At 51.5% G+C, this 24625-nt stretch overlaps 1 protein-coding gene across 9 annotated transcripts in view; it reads left to right on the top strand.

Annotated features, from left to right (window-relative positions):
* Nfatc2 (nuclear factor of activated T-cells 2) overlaps positions 1 to 24625 on the top strand; it is a 132137-nt gene that overhangs the window by 72417 nt on the left and 35095 nt on the right. For 6 of the 9 annotated variants that reach the window (XM_087652414.1, XM_087652415.1, XM_087652412.1 and 3 more), the window contains 3 exon segments: positions 290 to 492; positions 1771 to 1943; positions 13438 to 13578. In XM_087652414.1, the coding sequence (XP_087508540.1) occupies positions 290 to 492; positions 1771 to 1943; positions 13438 to 13578 (517 nt within the window). 9 annotated transcript variants of the gene reach the window in all.

Genomic DNA, 24625 nt, shown 5'->3' with positions numbered 1-24625 from the left:
GGCAGCTAGGAGGAGGGTCTGCAAGCCCACCCCACAGTGACACACTTCCCCCAACAAGGCCACACATTGGTACACTCCCTGGGCCAAGCATATGCAAACCATCACACCCACCGATCCCTCTCTCTGATCCCTTAGCATCCATTTTAGAGGAGGTCCCCACTTCTGGTCATGCATACATCCAGGTCACACAGCAACCCCACACACCCTTTCACAGGCTTCTCTGGGCTTCTCCGATAGTCAGACTGCAGCAGCCATACCCTGCATAGTAAAGATTTGTTTCCTCCCTTAGCTCCACGGCTACATGGAGAACAAGCCTCTGGGGCTTCAGATCTTCATCGGGACGGCTGATGAACGGATCCTTAAGCCACATGCCTTCTACCAAGTACACAGGATCACTGGGAAAACAGTGACAACCACTAGCTATGAGAAGATTGTGGGCAACACCAAGGTCCTGGAGATCCCCCTGGAGCCAAAGAACAACATGCGGGCCACGTAAGGCTGGGCAGTGGTGGGGCTTCTTGGGAAAGCGAGCGGGGCCCGAGGGACAGGGTTGAGGGGATCTCTATGAAGGGACCACAACAGCCATTTCTGGCACTGCCCGATCTTGAAGTAACTGGTTTTTCTATTTAAGAAGTGTTATTTGAAAACCGCACATGGTGACACACATCTGTAGTCCTAGCTAGCACTTGGGGGTATGCATGGGGACAGGGAGATCTGGAGTTCAAACTATCTTTAGCTACATACTGAGTCCCAGGCTAGCCTGGGCTACATGACATCTGGTCTCAAAACAAACAAACAAACAAAAAAACCCAACAAAAAACAAGAAAAAACAAACCCCAAAACAAACATCAGTGGGACCTAAAGAAAAATTTCAGTGACAACACAGAAGGCCACTCATGTGGCACTTATACCTGTGGCTAAACTGGCCACATGGCACACATGGGTCAGCCTCAAAGAACCTTTTATGAGGAAATAAACTCCAGCTTACAGAGAGTGTGAGAACTCCAGGGCACTGGTTGTACTGTCCCTGTCACTGGGGTTCATATTCTCTTTCTCTCTTCCCTGTCTCATGCCAGCGTCCCCTAGCAATGGTCGATTGTAACTTGTTTGTTAAATTCAAGACACAGATACTCTGATATTTGTGGAATAGCCCTGGCCAGTTCTACCAGCTGCCCTTCCTGAGTTTTGCTGGTGCCTTTGAGAATAGAAGCACGGACATGAAATTTTCCCTAGAGAAGCAATCTCCACTCAGGAGATTATACAAGCTCGCTGTGAGATTTCTTTTGCTCTCTTTCTTTTTCTTCTTTCTCTCTTTCCTTTCTCCCTTCCTCTCTGTCCTTACTTCCCTTTTCTCTCTCCTTTCTTTCTCTTTCCTTCCTTTCTTTTTCTTTCCTTTCTCTTTCCTTCCTTCCTTTCTCCCTCTCCTTCCTTCTTTCTTTTCTTCCTCCCCTTCTTTCCTCCGCTCTCCTTCCTTCATTCCCTTTCTTTCTCCCTCCCTCTCTCCCTCCCTCCCTCCCTCCCTCCCTCCCTCCCTCCTTTCTTTCTTTCTTTCTTTCTTTCTTTCTTTCTTTCTTTCTTTCTTTCTTTCTTTCTTCCTTAAATTCAGCATCTTGGTATACCCTTCAGGTAGTAATGCCCAGGAGGACCTTGCAGCGCCCCCTCCATGTCTGGCCAGAGGAGGTGTTTGCTTGACCACCTTAGGTGGGTTTGTGGGTGTTTTTTTTCTGCTCAGTGAGATGATTCTCATGACTTGGACTCTCTTCTGTGTAGCATCGACTGCGCAGGCATCCTGAAGCTCCGAAACGCTGACATCGAGCTGCGGAAGGGTGAGACAGACATAGGCAGAAAGAACACGCGTGTGCGCCTTGTGTTCCGTGTGCACATCCCGGAGCCCAGTGGACGCATCGTCTCCCTGCAGGCTGCATCCAACCCCATCGAGTGCTGTAAGTCAGGGCTGGGGGAAAGGGGCCACACATGAGTACCCACCCTGGGCAGGTGGCCTGCAGGAATCCACGGGACTGTGGTGACAGAAGAGCAGACAGTGCACCCAGGGAGGTTTTGATCTCTGCTTCTGTCTGCTTGTGGAGACTTCTCTTGGGAAATAAAAACAGGACAAGTGGTGGGAGATAAGAGGCGTCGATGGCTTTGTTTAGAAGATGTGAAAAGTTTAAATGCTGCTTTGGTACTCAGAAGCATGGACACATTTGCAGTCAGTTCCTAGAGCACACATCCCTTTCCTTCTTTTCATCCTCCCTCCACGTAATGAGATTCACAATGACGTGGCATCGGCTTTGAGCTGTGGCTCTGCAGATGCTATGGAAAGCAGCTAGCCATGTGCTCACACCAACCCCAGGTCAGTGGCTAGGACCATTATACCCACTTCACAGGTTGGAAGATTGAGTATCCAGTACCTGTGCCCGGAAGAGATGGGGCTGGGACTGGAACCCTAGAACCTTGCAGACAGTAATAGTTCTCCACACCAGCCTTCCACCTGTCCCTGCCTGCTGTCTGAGTTCTGTCTAGGGTCATGGCCAGGGGCCATGCCATGTGTCGCGCATCCCCAGAGCAGTAACAGTTTATAATTTAGTGAAGATAAAGGCCCCACCTTAAAGATGGATGTAATGTTAGAGCCTGGTATAAAAGAAAAGTTCTTGGGGGAGGTGCTGAGCAGAAGAACGCAGAGCTAGGTTCTGCCAGGCTTCTAAAGCAGTTGCTGTGAGCTTCTGGCATTTTCAGCAGGGTTTTGCTGCAATGCATGACAAAGCTTACTTTTGCACACATATGCATGTGTGTATACATGCATGAAGTACTGGGGATTTGAACCCAGGACCTCGCGCCTGCCAGGCAAGTGCTCTGCCACCAAGCTACCTCTCCAACACGTCTACAGACACACTTTTTTTTTAAAGGAAGAGAGGGTCTTACTAAGTTGCCCAGGCTAGATTTGAACTCTCAGTCCCTTTGCCTTAGCCTCCTGAGCTGCTGGCATTATAGGTCTGTGCCTGGGGCTAGATATCTGTTAGACTTTTGAAAGTTCAGTCATTCTTTTAAAAAGACTAAGGGAGGGTGGAAGGTAAGCATTGTTTCAGAGATTAAAAACTGCTTATGCTGGTTTATGTCGTTAAGGTGGTTTTGTGTAATGGTGTTTCTCATTAAACTCCTTTCGAGTCCATCTCAATCCTCAATATACCGGGTGCGGAAGGAGCTCTCTTTGCCCTTCTATATCCGTTTCCTTCAGTGGCCAGAGCGATGGAAGCAGAAGTAAGAGAAGTAGATGGGGGTGGGGGTGGGGAGACAGTAGGGTGCAGCGGAGACTGGGGACCAGAGGCTACTCCGCCCTTCTCAGAGGGCATCTGTGAGCTGTCAGCAGCCTGAGTTATCATGGGAACATGGTCTGGATGGCTGATTCTGATTTTAAAAGATTAAACAGGGAAAAAAAACACAATTTCTGGCTTGAAAATGACAGTCAGGGAAGGATATGGCTCAAATGTAGTCTGCCCTTTGCATGCAGGAAGCCCTGGATTCTGTCTTCACCCAAAATATCCACATGCATTACTGATTAAAAGTGGCAGCAAATTGAAGATAATCAGAGGGCCAGGCAGAACCTATGAGAAGTTCCTGCTTATCAGTAGTGGTGAGCCATGAATGAACAGAGGGAAAAGTCCAGGACCGCGTGCTCTGATACAGTACAGAACTGACCCCTGACCCCTCGGTGTGAAAGCCAGGACAGAGAGTGGCCTCTACACAGGCAGTACTCGGGCTCGGTCTGATGGAGACCAGGGAAGGGCCAGCCGGAGCTTGCAGCTCATTCAGACAAAGGTGGGGTGCTAGTGAGTCTGTGTCGAGTTGAGAAACAAGAGCCACCACCAGGGAAGGCGAGACAAAGTGTGACAGCCACATCCTCACCCCTGTTCTCTGGTCTCAGAAGCCGCCCTATCCTGTTTGATTTTGAATGTCTTAGGATCATTCTAGAAGGAAACACAGACTCTTCGTGATCTTTGGAGGTGTTGAGCTCACGGGGCTCCTCTTTTGGGTGGGCAGCTCACCTTCATTGTGGGACCCTGGTCAGCTGCAGGGTAGGGAGAAAGGATGTGTGTCTTCTCTGCTTCTCTGGGCTCCTCAAGTCATGTCTGACATCACCCTAAGGCCTTCGGGAGCCTCTGTGAACCACGTGTGCCTTCTGTAAGGTCGTTCAGCAAGGGCGTTTGGAAATCCTTTGAACATTGCAGATCTGCGGGCTCCCCACTGGTTTCAGCCACCTCACCTTCCTCCTGCTGACAGATAAGGGAACCAGGGAGCCCAGCCTTTCTTGGTAAAGTGATTCACCCCTTTTACTCAGTAGTAGCAAAGCTGGAATCACAAATATTCTAGTTCCGTGAAACATCTTCTTTGGCGTCTACAATGCCTCTTCTCTCCTCTCCTCTCCTCTCCTCTCCTCTCCTCTCCTCTCCTCTCCTCTCCTCTCCTCTCCCCTCCCCTCCCCTTCCCTTCCCTCTTCCCTTCCCTTCCCTTCCCTTTTCCCTTCCCTTCCCTTTTCCCTTTTCTTCCCTTTTCACTTCCCTTCCCTTTTCCCTTTTCTTCCCTTTTCCCTTCCCTTCCCTTTTCCCTTTCCTTTCCTTTCCTTTCCTTTCCTTTCCTTTCCTTTCCTTTCCTTTCCTTTCCTTTCCTTTCCTTTCCTTTTGGTGTAGTCACCCTCTGTGGCTAGCCCACCACTGTCCCTCACTTCCAGGTCCACTGGCTTGAGTGCCCACTTTGTTATATTCTTGGCCCATGAAAGACTCTATGAGCTCGCACTGGGCTGATTGTCTTGGTTTCTAGCCTGTAGGCAGATAGTGAACACATACCGACAATTAGTGACCCACACCCGTGGACGCAGACGGTGGAGGGTAAATATTTATTGTCTAATTGACACACTGTTGGGGAGGATGAACTGGTAAGGAAAACAGAGTGGGCTGGCCTGTATTTACAAGGCTAACTTATTTATTTTGGAAAGGAGCCTCCCGTGCCCCAGCTTGAGAACAATGACATGTTCTCACCATGCGAGGGACACCGCTGTTTGGATAGTGGCCCTGATGCCTGTTGTGGCTTTTCCTGTCTTATCCTAGCCTTAGGGGCCACAGCTCATGCTACATGTCCTGACACCCATGTTTCTCAGCATCCGGCCACTTCCCAGGGTTCTGCTCAGTGGTCTCAGCTGCAAATCTTCCTCCACAGTACAGCAGGGTGTGGCCTCGCCCCGGGCTAGCTCCTTAGGCTCTCTGAGCGGATGCCAGGCAGCAGCTTACATCTGAGACATGTGTGCCCCTTAGATGTGGGGCAGAAGCCTGTCATGAGGTAACTGCTGGGTTAGAGGGCGACACCTCATACACGGCTCTCCTGTGTGCCTCTGTGTGTTTGCATGGCTCAGGTTTCGCCTCATCTCTTTGGGGTCCTGTCATCTGCATCTGCTGCTGTGTCCCCCTCAGTTCTGTCATGGGTGAGGACTTAGACCCCTCTCCAGTCCTGGACATGATCTCATCCATCTTTACCCTGCTCACACGCACAAAGACCTTACTTCTGAAAAAGCTCCTTCCGGTTATCAGGCGCAGCCTGGGGTGGGGGTGGGGCGGTCACTGTTCAGCCACGGCCCTTTCTGATGTGGTTCTCCACTTCCAGACGCCCCACAGTTCCCAGTGGCAGAGTCTTCCTCCCATTCCTCTTCCTGTTTGCTGACTGCTCAACACAGTTACTTGCTCCAGGCAGGTGCTCAGACTTGACTGAACCATAGAATCATGTGTGGGTAAAAACCACACGTACATATGCAAACATTTATATAAACAACACAAGTACATGCACAAATGACCCACATAACATATACACATGTATAATACATATAACACGTGCACATATACATATACACATATAAACTGTAGTAATGCATACATGTATATGATGACATATGTATACTTAATATACATATGTGAAAATACATATAATAGCACATGCTTACATGCAGCAAGTGTATATATACATGCATATACAAATACACATACACACATACATGTACACTCATGCACATACATATATACCACATATACACGTACCTACATACATATATGCATGCACATGCACATATATGCATGCACATATAGACACATATATCATGTACATATGTCTATACATGTAAATATGCACATTTACAGGTATACATATGCACACATAAAATATATACATGTGCATACACATGCACATATATACACACAAGCACACGCGTACACTCTGTCCTACTTAGGGTATGGTCTTGGAATAGAGACTTCTAGGGAGGCTGCCATGTGTCTGAACTAAGGCACAGAAAACTTGTGACCTTCTTCCCCCACTCCCTGCCCTTTACTTGGTTGGCCAACTCCTTGCCCACATGCTCCCAGTGAAGAAAGTGTCCTGAGCCTCAGATCCCTCTTTGGGCACTGACTGTCACACTCCTTAACATCCCTCCTGCAAGGCCAGGACAGGTATTCGCAAGGCTTGTCACCAGGACTGGTCTAGGACATTGAGGAAGTGAGGGAAAGATGCCTTCCAAGGCTTCCCAGTGGGCCATGAAACAGAATGGCGGTGTCTGCAGGTCCTGGCAGCAGGTACTATGAGACCCGTGCACAGCCTCCCCATCCGTGTCCCATCAGAAACCTGTGCAGAGCCTCCCGTCTGTGACTGTCTGAGTTCTGCAGATTCTCTCTGTAACCTGCAGATTCATCCTCACAACCACATTTCAGGAAATACCTAAAGCGATTGTGCAGGAAGCCCTGCCCACCCAGGGCACAACATGAATTCACTTTGTTTCTTCTGCAGAGTGGGAGGTGGGTATGGGCTTGTCTCTCTGACACATGCATTTCCACCGAGGTGTAATTAAGGAACTGTAGGCTTCACTGAGGTGTCATTTAGCTCAATGACTAAATACGTATATCACGCACGCATGTGCGCACGCATGCACATATGCACACACAAGCACACTCATACACTGTCTTATACGCCCACGTCACCACCATTCCTACCAAGACACAGAGCACCTGGCCCTGTCAGGTCCCTGTCACCCCCCTCAACTGCTTCCTCTTCCCAAGCTCCAGAGAGAGGCAGTCACCGATCTGCGACCTGTCCCTGGTGATGAATGTCCCCTGCTCTGTGACTTTGTTGAGTGGAATGCGTGCACAGGCTGTGCACCTTGGGGTCCTGCTACTGCTTGATTCAACAGTTTACCCTCATGGATGGCTGAGCAGTGTTCAATTGTAGGGATACAATGGCTTAGTTACCAGCAGTGGGTATTGGCCTGCCCCGGCGGTGTGAGTGTTAGGAGAAGGATTCCAGCATTCTTGTGTGGACAAAGGCCTTCCTTTCTCCTGATAAACACCCAGGGAAGGTGTTGCTGGGTCCTTGGGTGTCACATATTCTTGCTTCTGTACTTTTTAGTCTCTCGTTACAGGGTGCTTGAGTATCTTCTTTGAGACCTTGTATATAAATAAATAAAATTTGCACCTGGGAGAGGGCACACAGGCCTGCCTCCCAAGAAACTTGTCAGCAGTGGCCCAAGACCACTTTGAGCAACACCAGGGGCCACAGGAGGGTGAGAAGAGTTTGAATAGTGGTTAGGAGTCTATGTTCTGGATCCAGAGGTCTGGGTTCAAATCCAGCCTCACTAACCACTTAGTGCCAGGGAAGTTATTTAATGCCCCATGCCTCAGTTTCCCTATCTGTAAAATAGGAGTAGTTATAGTGCCCCACTTGTGCTCTGTGGGTATGAACACGTGTTTCACATAACAGCATGGCTGTGGTCACAGCTGTAGCCCTCTCTCCCGCCGTGATGGGTCCAGAGTGGACAGGTCACCTGTGACAGTCCCTGTAGCAGTAGGAAGCAGACTCGCCCTGCCCCTGGCTGTTAGCACAGCATCACAGAGCTCGTAGTCTGGGAAACAGCAGGTGCATGTGAGCCTTCGGCAAACACAAGGTGCCACGGGGAAACACAATGGGGCCACACACCCTGCCACTCAGGAGGAGCCGGGTTACCAGCTGGGGGAGGAGTGGGCAGCTTGGTAAAAGTTGCCAAGAGAACTGTTCTGCTGGGAGCACGAGCCCAGGTAGCTTTCCTGCTGGAAGGCATTCCTCCTCTCCCCTCGCTGGCCCTCTCCTGGGAGCAGGCAGGGCTGCCCTTGATGGAATGAATGCACATAGTGTCCTCACAGGCTTGCAGGTAGCGGTCCCTCTTGGACCTCATTAGCCCTCGCTTTCTCCCTCAGGGATGTTGGGACATATTTGCTGAGCACAGACATGCACCAGTGACCCAGGCAGGCCTGTGGCTCAGAGTCCATCCCCTCCGAGGCTGAGGTTCTGGAAGACTGGCTGCTTACTGTAGCCCTAGCTTGCATAAGAAGGGGCCAAAGCCCCAGCTCTCTCCTCTGTCTCAGCAGCCTTGGGCCCCTCATTGATCTTGGAATCTATCAGTGAGGTTCATGCAGCCCCGAGGGAGAGTCTTGTTAAGTAGAGATGTTTGAATATGTCCGTGGCATTGGAAGGAAAGAAAGAAAAAGAAGAGAGTATAGTCTAGACTTTGTGCTGTGTGGACGAGATGGCAAGGAGAGGAACCTCCCTGCAGGGTATGTGCTGTCCCCCTTTCTTCATGAGGAGCTTGAAGCCTCCAAGGCCATGTGGTGACACCTACTCCCTGGTGGGCACATGGACAGTCCCCATTACAGGAGAACCTCCAGTAAGTGGTCACAGCAAGGCTGGGGCTGGATAGCTCCTTCTGGCCCAGCTTGGATCTTCCGTACCAGACTGCCTTTCCAAGTCAGGGCCCTGGCATCCCGTAGTCAGAGGAGGCCAGTTTGGGCCAGTTGGCCATCACTAAGGAGGCAGAAAGCACCTCTGGCCTGTGCTGGGAATAGCTTCCCTTAGGACCCTTCTCCCAGGGGCTGAGTCCTTAAGTGTGGGTCCGAATCCTTTTCATCTGCCCCCGTTACCCACAAGCTTCCAAGTGTGTCCCTTGATGCAGAGTCCTTGACTCTAGAGTGGGAATAATCCCTGTTCTTTAGGCTCATGATATTTAGCAATAAAAGTAAAGGCAGCTAACGAGTGTGGGAAGAAAGGCTCATCTGCTGAGACCCAGTGCTAGATACCGTGGAGCTAGACTTGGAGCTCTGCCGGCATGCTGCAGCGTCCTCATGCTGACAAAGAGCCTCGCCACTTAGTGCTGTGTGCATCAAACAATATAAACACACACACACACACACACACACACACACACTCACACACACTCACACACACACACTCACACACACACACACACACACACACACACACACACACACGACCTGCCAGGACCCAAGGTCCCCCTGTGGTAGTAATTGTCTCACCCTGACAGAACCCTGGCTCTGTAGAGACACCTCCCAGCCAGCCTCTCCTGTGTCCCTCCAGAGGCTCCCAGGCAGAGTATGTATGGCCTTGGCCACTCACCCCTGTTGGCGTGGGAAAGGACTCGTGAGTTTTCCCTCAAAGTCTCTGAGGTGCTCACTGCTTGGCGGCAGGTCAGCACTGGCACTGGGAAAAGTGAGCCGCCGCTCCCGGTGGATTCAGAGCTTGTAAAAATATGGGACCCCGAGACAATTTATGAGGTGCCAGAAACAGGACAGGAGCAGCATCCAGAGGCTTGGGGCCACTTGAAAGCATAAGCAGGAGCCAGGGTCCGCTTTGTCCCCAAGCTGGAGTCAGCTCACAAGGATGGATTTGAACCCAGGCAGGGTTTGCATAGAGAACTGTAGATAGGAAGGTTTGGGTGACCTGGAATCTCTAAGTCACTTGTGGGAGCTCTGGGGGCTGATGGGAGCTGTGGGAGAGCCAGGGACTTCCTGAGAGCTCTCTGAGGTCCTGCATGCTGCTCCAATTAGCAGTAGTAGCTGGTGGAAGTTGCATCAGGCAGAGCTGTGGGCCCCAGGAGGGTCGCTCCAGCGGCCACTCACCTCTCTTCAGTTCCTCTCGGAAGCTAATTGGATCGCTTTGCTTCGCTAAGGGGTTCTCCAAGGACTGAGGCACTGTCTGGGAGAAGTCTCCCTGTCCTCAGGTGGCCTCTGCAATGTGGAACTGAGCCCTGAACAGTGTGTGATAAGCCACGTGGGAGGAAAGGTAGCGTGCACACCTCTGGCCTCTGCCTAAGGTACGCAGATATGGGGCCCCAGGAAGTGGCTGGGCTTCTCTGGACTTTTACTAAGCACTGCCTCAAACTGATGTCACTGCAGATTCTGAGACACCCCTTTCCGAGACAGCAAACCTACCCTAGATTCGGGAGCCCCTGACAAGCATCAGAGACCATTGGTGGACCAGGCCATACTGATGTCATAGGAAGCTGCACCCTGAGCCCGTGCCGATCTCAGCCCTGAACATTCCAGCATGCTGAGCACGCAATGAACAATGTTGCCCATCCCCGTACTGTGCCAAATAGTGAACAGAAGTGCACACTGCAGGTCACTAAGAGGTCATTGTGTACCGCCACAGGCTACGTGGTTCCAATCACACTACATTTGTCTTTTCATGCCTAATTCCTTTTATATAGAAGGAGACTGTCCAGGTGTCAGCACTTTGCTCCCTTTTCCTGGCTGAATAATATTCCAAATAGGCATACTACCCTTTGTTCACTCACGTATCCACTCTGGACATTTTGGTTGAGATGATATGGTTTGACAGCTATGTTCTAACCATATCTCCTGAGTACATATGGTCTGTACGAAGCTTACCTGGGAAGCGGCCACCGTTACCATGGCACAGAGGAGACTCTCAGACATAGGACTTCTATTGCCCACAGAAATGAGATGGGACATTGTGGTGACTGTGGCCGTCTGGGACCATAAGGATTGCTTAATTAATAATCACAGCTGGGGTCCTACCCTCAGATTCCTTAAGTCAGAATGTCTACCTCTGTTACTCTTAGCTAGGAGTGACCTTGTGTCCCTCCTGCTGCAGGAGACAGCAGCATGTCTGCGTATACTTTGGGATATCACCGCTGGTAGGCAGAGCACTACTGGCATCCAGTGGGAAGAGATGAGAGATTCAGGGTGTTGCTGAATCCTAAAGCAGCACGTGGCATGAGCCCAGAGTAAAGAAGGGTTCAGTCCTGAGGTAGGAGACACGGAAGCTGAGAATCTATATTTCAGAAGTCCAATGGGGTGTCAGGCTGGGGCCGGGGAGGAGCCAGGCGCACGCCTTTTTCTTGAGGTCCCATTCAGAAGGTTTGGCCACACCTCACACGCATGTGACACAGAAGCTTCTAGGAAGCTGGCGTGCTCTCCTTATCCTTTTATTAAAGACTCCATCCCCTTTGGAAGATAGCAGTTGGGAAGAAGATAGCAGTTGTACCCAGGTGGCTAGGAGAGGAGGCTGCCCCAGGCCCTTGCACTTGTGCAGTTCAGTGTGATTCACAGCAGGCTCCCACCCCTCCTGGCCTGGCCCCGCTCTGCCACCCCACCCCCACCCCCTGGCTGGCTGCAAGCCCTTGGCTGGTCTCCCCAGTAGCCATGACTCAGGTTTTCCACCTGCAAAATGGGAGGGGTGGCTCTTGCTGGCCTCTCCAGCGCCAGCAGCCCCTAGCCCTCCGCCCCAGCTCCATCAAAGGCGATTCTGAAAAGCCGGCTGTGTAGTTGCTGTTCTCACTGCTAGTAAACCTGCCTTAGCAGTAGTTCAATTAGAAAGCCAAGGGGCTCCCACGCTGAAAGACAGCTTAATAACATGCTCATGTGGGAGGAATTAGCAGTTTTATCCGCCCCTCAACACATCCTGGAGCCCACAGATTCTATGGTGTTGGGATGTGGTGTTTGCTCTGAGAGGAGCGCATCAGCCCCACGGGGCTAGGCAAGCCACTGGGAAGTGGGTGGAAACCTGAGGAGTCCCTAAGTTCATCCCCTGACCAGTACGCCCCGCCTCCCCCGGCCCTGAGGACAGAGGAAGAGGGTGATGTGTGCCGACTTGGAAGGAAAGGGTTAAGTTTGGGCCTCACGAGGCCGCTGCTCAGGCTCCCGGCTGGCTCCCAGCTCCCGGATGGGGAGGTCCAGGGGCCCTGGCATGGAAAGACCTGGCCCTCTGCCCAGCCCTCAGCTCTAGGAGAAGAGCCAGGAGCACAAGCTGACTCACCAGGAAGGCAGGGCTGAGAAGGGAGGGAGGAGCCTACGGGAGTGGGCGGAGGGAGGGGCCTATGGGAGTGGACGGGACCTGGCTATAGCTAGATCTCCTCTTGCTGCTGACCCACCTGCCCTATTCAGTCTCCTGCAGGCTGACTTCCATATAGGACTGAGGGGTGGCTCTGGGCGCTGGGTCTGCTTCCGGGGTTTCCCATTTCAACCAGGCAGGAATCTGTCCATAGCTCTGCTGTTCATCTCTGAAGGCTGCTGTGGGAACTTGAATGCATTGTGCAGGCCTGTCCCAACCGACCAGCTTTCATGCATTGTAGATAAGGACAGCAGAGAGAGGAGAGACCTGTCTTCCCACACTCAGCCACCTCCTGGGGCTAAGGAAGCTTACATAGGGTGCCCGAAAGCCAGCTTTTCTCCAGAGAAGGGCTAAGCAGGAGGGAGCATGGGAGAAAGTGGGGTGGGGGCCAGGAAGTGGAAGTGTGGCCCAGGAGACCTCCCAAAGGAGGCCAGAGTAAATAGGATCTGAAGTAGTGAGGGAGGGGCCATTCACACAGGGTGGAGAGCAGAGCCCAGGAGAGCACAGAAGCTCAAAGATGGTAACTAAGAGGTACCTAAGATTCCTCAGAGGTGCTTAGGAGTACAGTGCTTACCCAGCATGCCTGAGGACCTAGGTTCCACCTCAGGCAGATACACACACTGTCTATCCATCTGTCTATCATCTATCTGTCTGTCTATCTATGTATCTATGTGTCTTTATGTATCTATCTATGTATCTATGTATATATCTATGTATCTATGTATGTATCTATATGTCTCTATATGTATCTATGTCTGTATCTATGTATGTATCTATGTATCTATGTACCTATCTATGTGTCTGAGAAAGACAGGGAGAGATAGAATATTCTAGAAGTTCTAGAAATTGGCAGGAATGGATGGCTTATGGTCAGAATCACTAACACACTTCTGCTGGAGTGTCCTAAACTCACATGGGGGGTATGAGTCTGGGTTGGAGGGTATAAGAAGAAGCAATCTGAGCAGTGGAGACCTTGATGGAGGGATCAACTGTGCCCATCCCTGCACAAAGGAGAATGAGGCCCTAGTCCATCCTGTTTCTGCCACCCCTCACCTCCGCAGGGAAGACAGCCATATCTACCCTGGATTCTTGCACATTGGTTTATGGGGCTTATTGCTCTTTCAAGGTGTGACGCTTGGAGATGCCCACTTGGGTCTCTGTTCCCACCTCTCTGCTGCAACTCTGGATTTCTCTGGGTCATGCTGTTTCTCTTCCTCTTGCCTTCAGCTCAGCGCTCTGCCCACGAGCTGCCCATGGTGGAGAGACAAGACATGGACAGCTGCCTGGTCTACGGCGGCCAGCAGATGATCCTCACGGGCCAGAACTTCACAGCTGAGTCCAAGGTTGTGTTCATGGAGAAGACTACAGGTCAGTGGCTTTCTCACTTGCTCTCCATTCTCTGAGCTAGACAGAAGTGAGCACCACACCACACTCCAGCCTATTGGGTAATTTCCCGTTCTTCTGGCTAACCCCACAGTGATCCACAGCCTCGCAGGTCACTGTTAATGTGGGTGGCATACTCGAATTGGTCCTTGGGTGTTTCCATGGAGACTAAACTTGCCCTCTCTCATCCACCTTGACTTTGTCTTGAAAGATTTCTTTCTTCACATAGGAAAACATTTTTAAAAATACCTTTTCCTATTATTAAGAGGAGAACTGGGTGCTTTGCAGCTAGCTACGAGGCAGGCACTTGAGTGCCAAGGTCGTCCTGAAGTGGGCACTTTGTCACTGAGGTTTGCTGCACAGGAGAAGCAGTGGGAAGACGCTAAGCTCTAGGATGTGGGTCCCCTTTTGGAAATGTGAGTGTTGGGTCTGATGAACCGTGGATTTCCTTAGATTAAGCCAGGGTCTCATCTTCCAAAGGTGAGGTGTCTGGGAGTGGGGCAGCAGAGAGAATCTGGCTACTTGCAGAGGTCTCTATTAAAATCCCGTGGCTAGATGACCCATAGTATGACCTCCAGTGGGGACAGGGAGAACAGCAAGCAGGTTCTGAAAAGCCCCATGACTGTCACGGTAGCAGGGAGACAGCAGAGCAAATTCTGTGAGAAGCCTGAGGTCTGGGCTATGGCTGTGGTGATCTCAGGGATCTGTGTCCCAGGGTGGGGGGTGGGGGAACAGAGGACACAGGAGACACACTGGGGTAGGAACTGAAAGTAAAATTGATGACATAGTCTGTCCCCATGGCGGGAGAAGGTCATGTCCTTCCCCAGACCCAGTTGACACCGTTGGTGGATAAGAGTGGTAGGTCTTCTGTGAGCAGAGCATGTTCCCAGCCTGCCTGCCTCTCCTGTCTGGTGTGCCTGTGCTAAGCAGGGAACAGGCAGGGAGCAGGGGCTGAGCCACTACCCACAGGACTGCCATCCGGATGAATCTCTGCTTACAAGGAAACATTTTGTGTTCAACTGTGCTTCCTCCTACGTGAACATTTGTGTGGGTGCTTCATTAGTTCCCCAGAACCTGGCTATCAGCGGATGTGGTGTATCCCACTGTAGGACCTCACAGTGCATTATGAGATCAGATCTTTTCTATTGAGACTGTGACACGGAGCTAGAGACACGGTTCTATTCAGTCCAGGCATGCGTGTTCGTTCCATTTCCCAGTGCTGTGATGGAGGCCTTACCAAAAACAACAGAGGAAGGGCTTGCTTTGGCTCCCGGTTTAAGGGTCCAGCCTGTCACAAGGGAGCTGGTTAGATTGCATCTGAAATCAAGAGGCAGAGAGTCCAGAGGGCTAGTGTCCAGGTTCAGGCAGTTAGGGTGAGTCTTCCTACCTCAATCATCCTTGTCTAGATCGCTCCTCACAGGCACACCCAGAGGCTCGTCTCTTAGTTGATTCTAGATCTCATCACATTGACAGTATTAAGCATGGCAGCCCAGTAAAGAGGTAGGGTGCCTTGGCAGATAGTTGAGCACGTGATCAACACGAACTGTAGATGTGCAGGAGACAGTACCTTCTCTGGGTCGGATGCATCTCCAGGATGAGAACACTGTCCTTAGGCATGGCCAGACAAACATGACCTTAAAGCATCAAACTAAAAAGATAAGCACGCGGGGTTGGGGATTTAGCTCAGTGGTAGAGCGCTTGCCAACAAGCGCAAGGCCCTGGGTTCGGTCCCCAGCTCCGAAAAAAAGAAAAAAAAAGATAAGCACGCTTGTCACTCATGGCCAAGGTGACACGGTGTTGACAGGGAGAAAGAGCTAAGTAAGGATGGGTGGGTGGAGCCTACTGAGGCCCTCCTGCTGGGAGCAGCCGTCTGGCCAGCTCTGGTGTCTCTGTCAGTATCTTTGATGAACTACAAGCTGAATGAGTGAGTGCTGTTAGCAGCTATGCAGCCCTCTTGGTTTCTAGAACCATCCACACCGTGGCCTCACCATTTGGCCTTGCAAAGTCAAGTGAGCCAGTGGGAATACGCAGGACACATTTCCCATCTCACTCAGCATCCTCGAGCTGAATGTCAAGGCCAGGGTCCTCACCTGTAGACAGTCTGTAACCTCAGATGGTATGTAACCTCGTCTGTGGTTTTGCCTGTGAACTGGAACGCTAGTCCTGCCCCTGGAGTTGGGGGTGTATGGGAGTCACGTGCCTTGAGATCACAGCTTGTGGTTATAGAATATGTAGGTTTGTCTCTGTGGCCCTCCAGCCTCCTCAGAGCTCTGGCCACATGCCTTCTGTGAGGCACATGTTGTCCGTGTGTGGGTTTGGCTTGGACAAGAGTGGGAGATGGGAGTGGGGCTGTAAGCTGCATGGTCCCTGGCTGTGAAGTCAGACTATATGATGGTTATTTTTTAATGTCAACTTGTCACAACCTGTACTCACCTAGGAATGGAGTTTTAATGAGGAATTGTCTAGAACAGGTTGACGGGTAGGTCTGCAGAGAAATGTCTTGATGTGGGAAGATACAGCCCCTCGTGGGTGGCACCATTCCCTAGGCACAGCAGTGAAAAAAAGCTACCTGCATACAAGAAGCAGTCAGCATGAGCACCCTCATTGTTTCTGGTTTTTTTTTTTTTGGTTCTTTTTTTCGGAGCTGGGGACCGAACCCAGGGCCTTACGCTCACTAGGCAAGCGCTCTACCGCTGAGCTAAATCCCCAACCCCATTGTTTCTGTTCTTGATTATGGATGTTAGGTGACCAGCTGTCTCAAGCCCCGGACACTAAACTCTGACCCACAACCGGAAGCTGAATAAACCCTTTCTTTCTTTTCATTACCATTGCACTCCTCAATGGAAGAACAGGAGTTCACCCAGAAAGCCAGGAAATGGTCAAAAGCAATAGCCACTCTGCTCTGCTCTAAGCATTTGCTTAGGTTATGCTTAGGTTATGCAGTCCGATAGGCCTCCAAATGAGCTACTTTCCCCCAAGTTCAAGAGCTGAGACTCCAAGCACAGAGAGGTTAGATAACTTAATGAAGGTCACACAGCTGGTACATGGTAGGGATAAGTCTCAAGTCCAGGCAGTCTGCCTGCAGGCTCTATGAAAGCTCAGACCAGGGTTGATTTGCTCTAAGACCCTTCACCTTCCTCAAAGCATGGACTTGAACCGGGTTGTAGTGGTGGAGAACCCTGAGTTCTGCTGAATTGTTGATTACGGTATCGGTTTCACTGGGGAGAGTCTTTCACATTAACTCCAGGATCTCAGGGACCAGCGAGGCTTCTGAGGCACCCCAAGTATCCCCCCAAGAAGTGGGCTTCCCTGAGATGGGCGTGTGGCTCCTCTCAGCCCTGATGGGGAACTTTAATATTTGCAAGGCACAGAGTCTGCTCTTTTGACCCTGAGGTTTTACCTCCTGCAGGGGGATCCGTGTAGCTAAAGTTGGTTTTTCCAAAACCAGTCCTGTGTCCATCTCCATGGACACTTGGCCAGTGGGTGCTGCATGTAGGGTGGGGTGGCCAAAGTTTTCCAAGGCAGGGGAATCCCAGCTGCTGTTCCCATTAGGAAAGGTGACAGCTTCAGGCTAATCTTAGCCCCAGAGTTTGGTCATCAGCACCGGGAGCCTCAGTATGCTTTTTATAGCTGTCCACTAAAACGGGCTTGGCACTTTCCTCTCCATCAGGAGGACCAGCTGAGGAGGTGGAAAAACAGCAAGGCGGGGGTGGGGTGGGATGGGGGGGCTGCGGGGTGCCTGAGTTAGGAGAGCCCCGTGTTTTGGAAAGCGCGGTTCTATTTATAGCAGCATTCATAATAAGGATTATTGTGAGTTTTGGTCCTATTTTTAATTCTTCGTAGGACCTGCAGGGACCTGTGAGACTCAGCCTTTGCCCATCTCTCTGATCTCAGCTGACCGTCTCTCCCCCTGGCTTTCCCGGCTGCAGAGAAACCCTCCTGCTCGCTCTGTCTTCAGATGCTCCGTGCTCCTTCCTGCCCCAGGATCTTCGCTTGTGCTGCTGGCTCTGTAACATTCTGCCCCTGTTCCCTCGAGTACCGTGTCTCCTCTTACACGGAAGCCATTCTCCCCCGAGAGGCGTTCGTGTTCAAATGCTCGTGGCTCAACCGCCCCTCCCCTCAACCCAATGTCATCTCCTGTCCCTTCGATACTCTTTATTCTTCAGGTGGCACTCAGAGTTCCACCTGTCTATCTCCTCTCTCTTGGGACCTCTGGCTCCCATACTCGACTGTCGGTTCCTGGGGAGCAGGGATAATACGCTGTTTGCTGCTACACTCACAATGGTAGCATTATGTCTGCTAAGTGTGCATGTGTGTTGTGCTGAAGGAAGGCAGTGTCCCCCTTCGTTGTCCCTCCCGCCATGAGAAGCAGCTGTACTATCTCCCATTTTACAGACGAGTTGACTGAGGTCCAACGATATCAAACCAGAGACACCCTGGGTTAGCCCCCCCCCAACCGGGGAAAGATCTGGAACCCTACGGTGTGCCATGTTGTCACGTCCAAGAGAAGTCAAGAGGGTAGTACTGTTCCTGTGTGCTCTGAAAAATAAACGATGCGTAGCCTGTCAGGGAAGGTCAGGCTGGGAGGCCAGGCCGTTCCTGCCCTTGCTAGGAACCCTGGCCCCTGGCCCCTGGCCCTGAGCAGAGTCGGGGGTCCCAGCAAAACATTGCAAAACAGGAAAAAATCTAAGGACACAAAAACACAAGCCGTGTGGTTGAGGAGACAGGGTTGCCATGACTCCAGGCGACTCTCGAGGCTGGCGTGATCCAGTGTTTTGGAAGGTTCCTCCATGTGATACAGGGTTTTGGAATTCTTCAGCTGGTAAGTCCTTCTTAATTCAGGCCCCTGGCCCTGGCCAAGCCACTCCCGGGCTCTCTGTGTCCCGCGGGGGCGTAGGCTGGACGCAAGCCCACATCAAATTACTCAACTCTACAACTAAAAGGTTTTGAAGCGGGTTCCTCGGTTTGTTGGATGGTTTTCTTGGCTCGGTCTGATGGCAGAGGCTCCCATCACCTGTCGGGAAGGCAAATTGATTCTTTTTTTTTTTTTTTTTCAAGAGGAGGCGTGGGCGGTGGAATTCCCTTTTTCCCACTGAGTCACCGAGGCCAGCCGTGACTCACTTTATTATTCCCAGGTTCCCAGAGGCTATATCATTTTGGGCTTTGTTTAATAAATAGAATCGTGTATGCGCTTAAAATACAGTTTGAAACATTTTTGCTCAGTAAGTAATTCTTCCGTGAGCGGGGGTGACGAGGGAATCCCAGGTACCTTTTCAACACCCCCTCCTGCACCTATTTCTCTGTCATGTGGGGTGTGGCTTCCTGGGGCCCGGAGGTGGGGGTGGGCTTCTCTGAGCAGTACTGACTCCAGGCTGGATGGCATGACTAAGATTCAGGGGATCTTTGCCCTCAGTGACTCACTGGAGGCCAGTGCCATACTCTAACCGCCTCCAAAGACAGAGGCCAGACAGCCGTTCTGAGGCCTCGCCGGAGACAGAAAACACATTATTTTCAGAGAGCTGAGTGTGCGGCCCAGCCTCTTCGCACAGGTCAGTCTCCCGAGGCCCTCAAGCTGCTCCTTCTCCCACCTACCCTGCACTCCCAGGCCACTCTCTCGGAGAAAGTGCGTCCTCACCGCCATCCTCATTCCCCGTGGAATTCTGGGAAGAGGCCACAGAGGAAGGAGTTTCCTGGTCAGCTTGAGTCGGAGTGTTTGCACCCTTAGGAATGGGCAGAGCCCAGGCATCGTGGTGGATGCCTCGCACCCCAGCCCTTGGGAAGAGGAAACTGGAATGTGGCTGAGTAGGTAGAGTGCTTGCCTAGCACCTGTGAAGCCCCAGCTTCCGTCCCCAGCACTAGTTGATCAATAGTCTGGGCATCATACTGGATGCTAAACCTTAACCCCAGCCCTTACCTAGAAGCTGGAGGTGGCAAGACCAGAAGTTCAAGGCCACTCTTAGCTACAAAACAAGGTCTAACCCCGCTTGCACTCCATAACAATACCCTGTCCAAAACCATCAAAAATGGAAAACACTTAATAAGAAAAGAGAGAGAGAGAGAGAGAGACAGAGAGACAGAGAGACAGAGAGACAGAGAAAGAGAGAGAGAGAAAGAGAGAGAGACAGAGAGAGAGAGAGACAGAGAGAGAGAGAGACAGAGAGAGAGAGAGCTGGTGCCAAAAGCCCTAGTGAGCCAGCCACCCTGCAGGTCCATGGCTTTGGAGTATACATCAAAATACCCAATTTGTCTTCTGCTGTATACCTGGGGACTCAGTTTCCCCAACACTAAAATGAGGACAATGGTGTTTTAACGTAAACAGGAGATCAAGATTACATGTATAGGCACACAGTGGGTGCCTTGGAGTTCTGATCTTGCTACATGGAGTCTACAAGGCAGGACCATTGGCTTTCTTGGCTGTTAGAAGTGTCCCTCCTGGCCCAGTGGACCTCTTTCCCATGGAGAGCCTTCAGACTTCTGGTGTCCTGGCCTAGCAGTGCTGGAGTGATGGCAGCCCCCTCCCTTCCCCCCTCCAAGAATGGGGGTGCTGAGTCACACAGAGGTCCACAGACTTCCTTGAGGTGACAGAACTGAGCAGTGGAGGGCAGGGCCCCAAACCCCAGTTTCCTGGTTCCCAGGGCTCCTAGTGTGTGCAACCTGCGGTTGTCTATAGATGAGGCTCAGCTCTGAGGACAGAGACTGCAGAAAGTGGTCGGGGCGAGGCAGAGCTTAAAGAGCCTCTGTGCAAAGTAGACTGCCACTAGTCTGGCCTCCAGGGCTTCCACACCTCCCTTTGTGCATTTATTGAGCACCTACTGCGTGTCAAGAGCACATGACAGATAAGGTTTCTGCCCTGGGAGTGGAATACTTCAGGCTTGTTTATAGGCTGGACCAGAGTCTGCAGCAGGGCTGGGTGTGCAGGATGCTAGCTTCCTGTGACCCTCAGACAAGCCGTGAGCTGCTTAGTGACGAGAGAGGCATGCATGGCTGTAGGAAGTAGAACTTGATGCCCGAAGTCTGAGTATGACTGGACAGCCTCTGCTTTCATCGGGGAAATCTGGCAACTCTGGGAAGTGAGAGATCAGGTACTTTCCAGAAGAAATGGCTTCAGAAGAACCTTACAGGAGGAGACAAAAGATGCACAGACACTGTAAGGAAGAGTGTCTCAGGACAGAGGATTGTTACAGGAGCCTGGCGGCGATGGGGATGGGCACTGTGGGCACCGGGATGAGAAGCATCGGAGAGATCTCTTCTGGGACCTGTAAGCACAGAGGGGAGTTTGTGTTTGTCCCCAAGGCAGTGGGAAGTTGATGGAGGTGGTGATTCCCCAAGTGTGGACAGGAAGAGGGACAAGTGGATACTGGGAAATGGACGAAGTGCTGCCGTATTGGCCTGGGATGAGCCCCACCAAGCCACTGGGTCAGGAGAGAGGCTTGGTGCAGGAATCCAGTGGCTTCTGCAGATCTGTTAAGTCTGTCCAGGCAGTGTCCCCATGAGGCCCTAAGCTAAGGGTCATCCCCGACCCTTCCGACTGAGCCGTGCTCTAAGAAGGACCATCTGAAGCCAGCTAACCAGCATAAATGCAGGCCAAAGTGACTTGAGCACCTCCATTTACCTGGTGCAGCACCGGGCTGGGCTGCCTCAGGCCTGGTTTCCTAAGAGAACTGACTCTTGGGTTTCCTCCACACAAGCGTCAGCCCAGCGGCAGCTCAGGACCCAAGCGCTAGCGCTATATCTGCTTGCCCTCGTTCTCCTGAAAGCTGTCTGGCTCCTCCCGAGAGTGATGGCACCACCCTCTCCTTTCCTTCCTTCCCTCCCTCCCTCCCTCCCCCCTCCCTCCCTCCCTCCATTTTGTTCCCTTTGCTCATCCCCATTTCTCTCTCCTTCTGCTCGTCTGTTTTGTTCGTTTGTCTGTTTGTCTGAGACAGGGTCTCATAGCCTGGGATGGCCTTGAACTCACCGTGTAGTTGAAAGTAACAATAAACTTCCGCTCGTCTTGCCTCTACCTCCTGAGTGCCCGGTTTATGAAGTACTAGGTAGCAGTGCCCTGGACCTGTGCAGGACAGGCAGTGACTCTGAGAACCAAGCACTATCCCTAGTCCTGTCCATCTTGTTTATCTGTCCATCCATGCATCCATCCGCCCATCTGTCTATTCATCCATCTGTCTATCCATGCATCCGCTCATGCATCCATCCATCATGCATCTATTCATCCATGCATCCATCCATCTGTCCACTCGTCTGTCCATCCATGCATCCATGCATCCATCCATCCATCCTTGCCTCCTCTCTCTATCCCCCAACCAACCCTTCCTGCCTCCCTCCCTCCATCCATCCATCTATCCCTCTATACCTCTCTCTGTCACCCCCTTCCTTCCTCTGTGCACCCCGATGAGATTGCCTAATGAGGACGCCCAAAGCCTGTGCTGTCTGCTAAGCTGAGCCCTCACTCCCACCTTTCCCTGCAGCCTTGCTAAGGCTTCTCTACCCCAGCCTCTTTTCTCAAGACCCCTGACTCCCTTCTTTCCCTTTTGACTAAGGCCACAAGGGCCTTCTCTGTGCTGGCTGCCATGCCCTGTTCCCTTTAGACCGAGGGAGTTTCCCCAAATATCTGCTCCAAAGACCAGATCCCTTCATTTCATCTCAACATGGCAGCCACGCACTGAGTCCTCTCCTCTCACATCTCTGTGTTGCACAGGGGCCAGCATGTCTGAGCTCTAGAACTGCAGTGGGGTTGGGAACTGGGGAATAGGAGATACTGGGCTGTGACCGGAAAGTCCCCTGGGGGCTGAGTCCCATGAGTTTGGTATGGTCCTCTCTTGCCCCACATTACCTGCTCCTTCCCCGTGAGAGAAGCTACAACCGCTGTGGCATGAAGGTTGGAGAAGGCTGGGTGGCTCCAGGAGTCATGAGGAGCAGGGGACAGAGGTGAAGTGGCCATGAGCACCAGGAGGGTTGGGGGCAGAGGCAAGGTCCCCATCCCAGGAGAGTCTCTGTCGTGAGCTCTGGTGACCCCTGGAAGGCAGGAGGATCCTTATTCCTGTTGCTACACCTGACTGGGGCCTGCGGTGTCGGTGCCACCTCACCTGAACCAGTGTCTATGCTGAGCTGTCACTGTGGTTGTGGACCCAAGGGTGTCTGTGGACAGGTGGGTAAGCAGGTGAATGCCATATACGTCTTTCCTAAGAGAATTTTTTTTTTCAGTTAAAGCGAGGTTAAGGGACTGGGAATGTAGCGCAGTTGGTAGAGAGTTCCCGTCTAGCAGGAATGAGGGCTTGGGTTTTATCTCCAGCACGGAGTAAATTGGGTGTGGAGGTACATGCCTACAACCCTTGCATGTTGGAGGAGACAGGAGATCAGGAGTTCAAGGTCATCTTCACTTACACAACAGAGCTGGAAAGCCAGCCCAAGTTACACCAGTTGATTTAAAAAACAAAAACAAGCAAACAAACAAAACCAAAGGTTAAAACGCAAGCAGGTTAGAACCCGAATCCTAGTCCCTGTGTCTTGAATGAGTGAGGGGAGGTAGGAAGGCGTTGCTCTAATGTCTCCGCAGCTAAGCCCAGCCAAGGTGTGACTTGAACCCAGGCTCCCTGACTTTTGTAGTGTTTTGCTTTGAGGTGGGGTGCTATGCAGACTAGCACCCCAAAGCCTGTAGTTGCCTATGTCCAAGCAACCATGTTTATAGATGTTCAAGATGGCGGTGTCATGCCACACACGCTGACCTGTAAACTGTGATGCTTTCTAATAAAAACCGGTGTGCTTCCCTGTTAGGAAAATATAGATATGCCTTATTCAAAGGACTGCCCAGTATTGGCATAACTGATGTCTACGTATACATCTATCTACCCATCCATCCATCTATCCACCCACCCATCCGTTTATCTATCTACCCACCCACAACCCATCCATCCACCCACACATCCATCCATCCATTCATCCACCCACCTACAATCCACCTACCCATCCATCCATTCATCCACCCACACATCCACCCACACATCCATCCATCCATCCATCCATCCATCCATCCATCCATCCATCTACCTATCCATCCACCCACACATCCATCCATCCATCCACCCACCTACAATCCACCTACCCATCCATCCATCCATCCATCCATCCATCCATCCATCCATCCATCCATCTACCTATCCATCCACCCACACATCCATCCATCCATCCACCCACCTACAATCCACCTACCCATCCATCCATCCATCCATCCATCCATCCATCCATCCATCTACCTATCCATCCACCCACACATCCACCCACCCAACCATCTATCCATCCATCCACCCACCTGTCCACCCACCCATTCATCCATCAACCCATCCACCCATCCATCTATCCACCCACCCACCCATTCATCCATCCATCCATCCACCCACCAGCCCATACATCTATCCATCCTCCTACGTTCCTGTCCATATACCCATCCTCTTACTCTACGTTAGCCCACACACCCACCCTTGGAACCCTCCTCTTGTCCTTCTGTCCTTTATTGGCCTAGACTGTTATAATGGATCTAGGCAGCCCGTCGCTGTGAGTTCCTTCCATGACCATTTTTTTTTCATTAAACAAAGAATGCTTATCTTCCCTTCCCAAGGCCCGAGATTACTGGTGTGTGCTGTGACACCCAGCTTGAAAAGACCCATTAAAATACTTTCTATGTATTAAAGATTTGGGTTTTTTTAGTTATGTAGATGCACACCTTGTGAGTGCAGTACCCACAGAGGCCAGAAGAGGGAGTTAGGCGCCCTGGAGCTGCCCTGTGAGTGCTGGGAATGGAACCTGGGTCCTGTGCAAGAGCAGGGAGTACTTCCAACCTCCGAGCTGTCTCTCCAGTCCTCTGAAAAGACCCATTCTTCAGAGCAAAGCATCAGGGAGCCATGTTGCCATGTCCTGGAAGAGACCCCACCTCAGCGCCATTTCTTTGTAGATTCCGGCCACGCCCTGCAGGTAGACATTCATAATTGCAAACAGAGAATCCCTACGAGGTTCTGGCTTTAAAATGTCCGCATTTTCA

This window comes from Rattus norvegicus, chromosome 3, assembly GCF_021556685.1.
Source record: "Rattus norvegicus strain SHRSP/BbbUtx chromosome 3, alternate assembly SHRSP_T2T, whole genome shotgun sequence".
Taxonomy (NCBI): Eukaryota; Metazoa; Chordata; class Mammalia; order Rodentia; family Muridae; genus Rattus; species Rattus norvegicus.
This window is presented reverse-complemented; position numbering and strand designations above follow the sequence as displayed.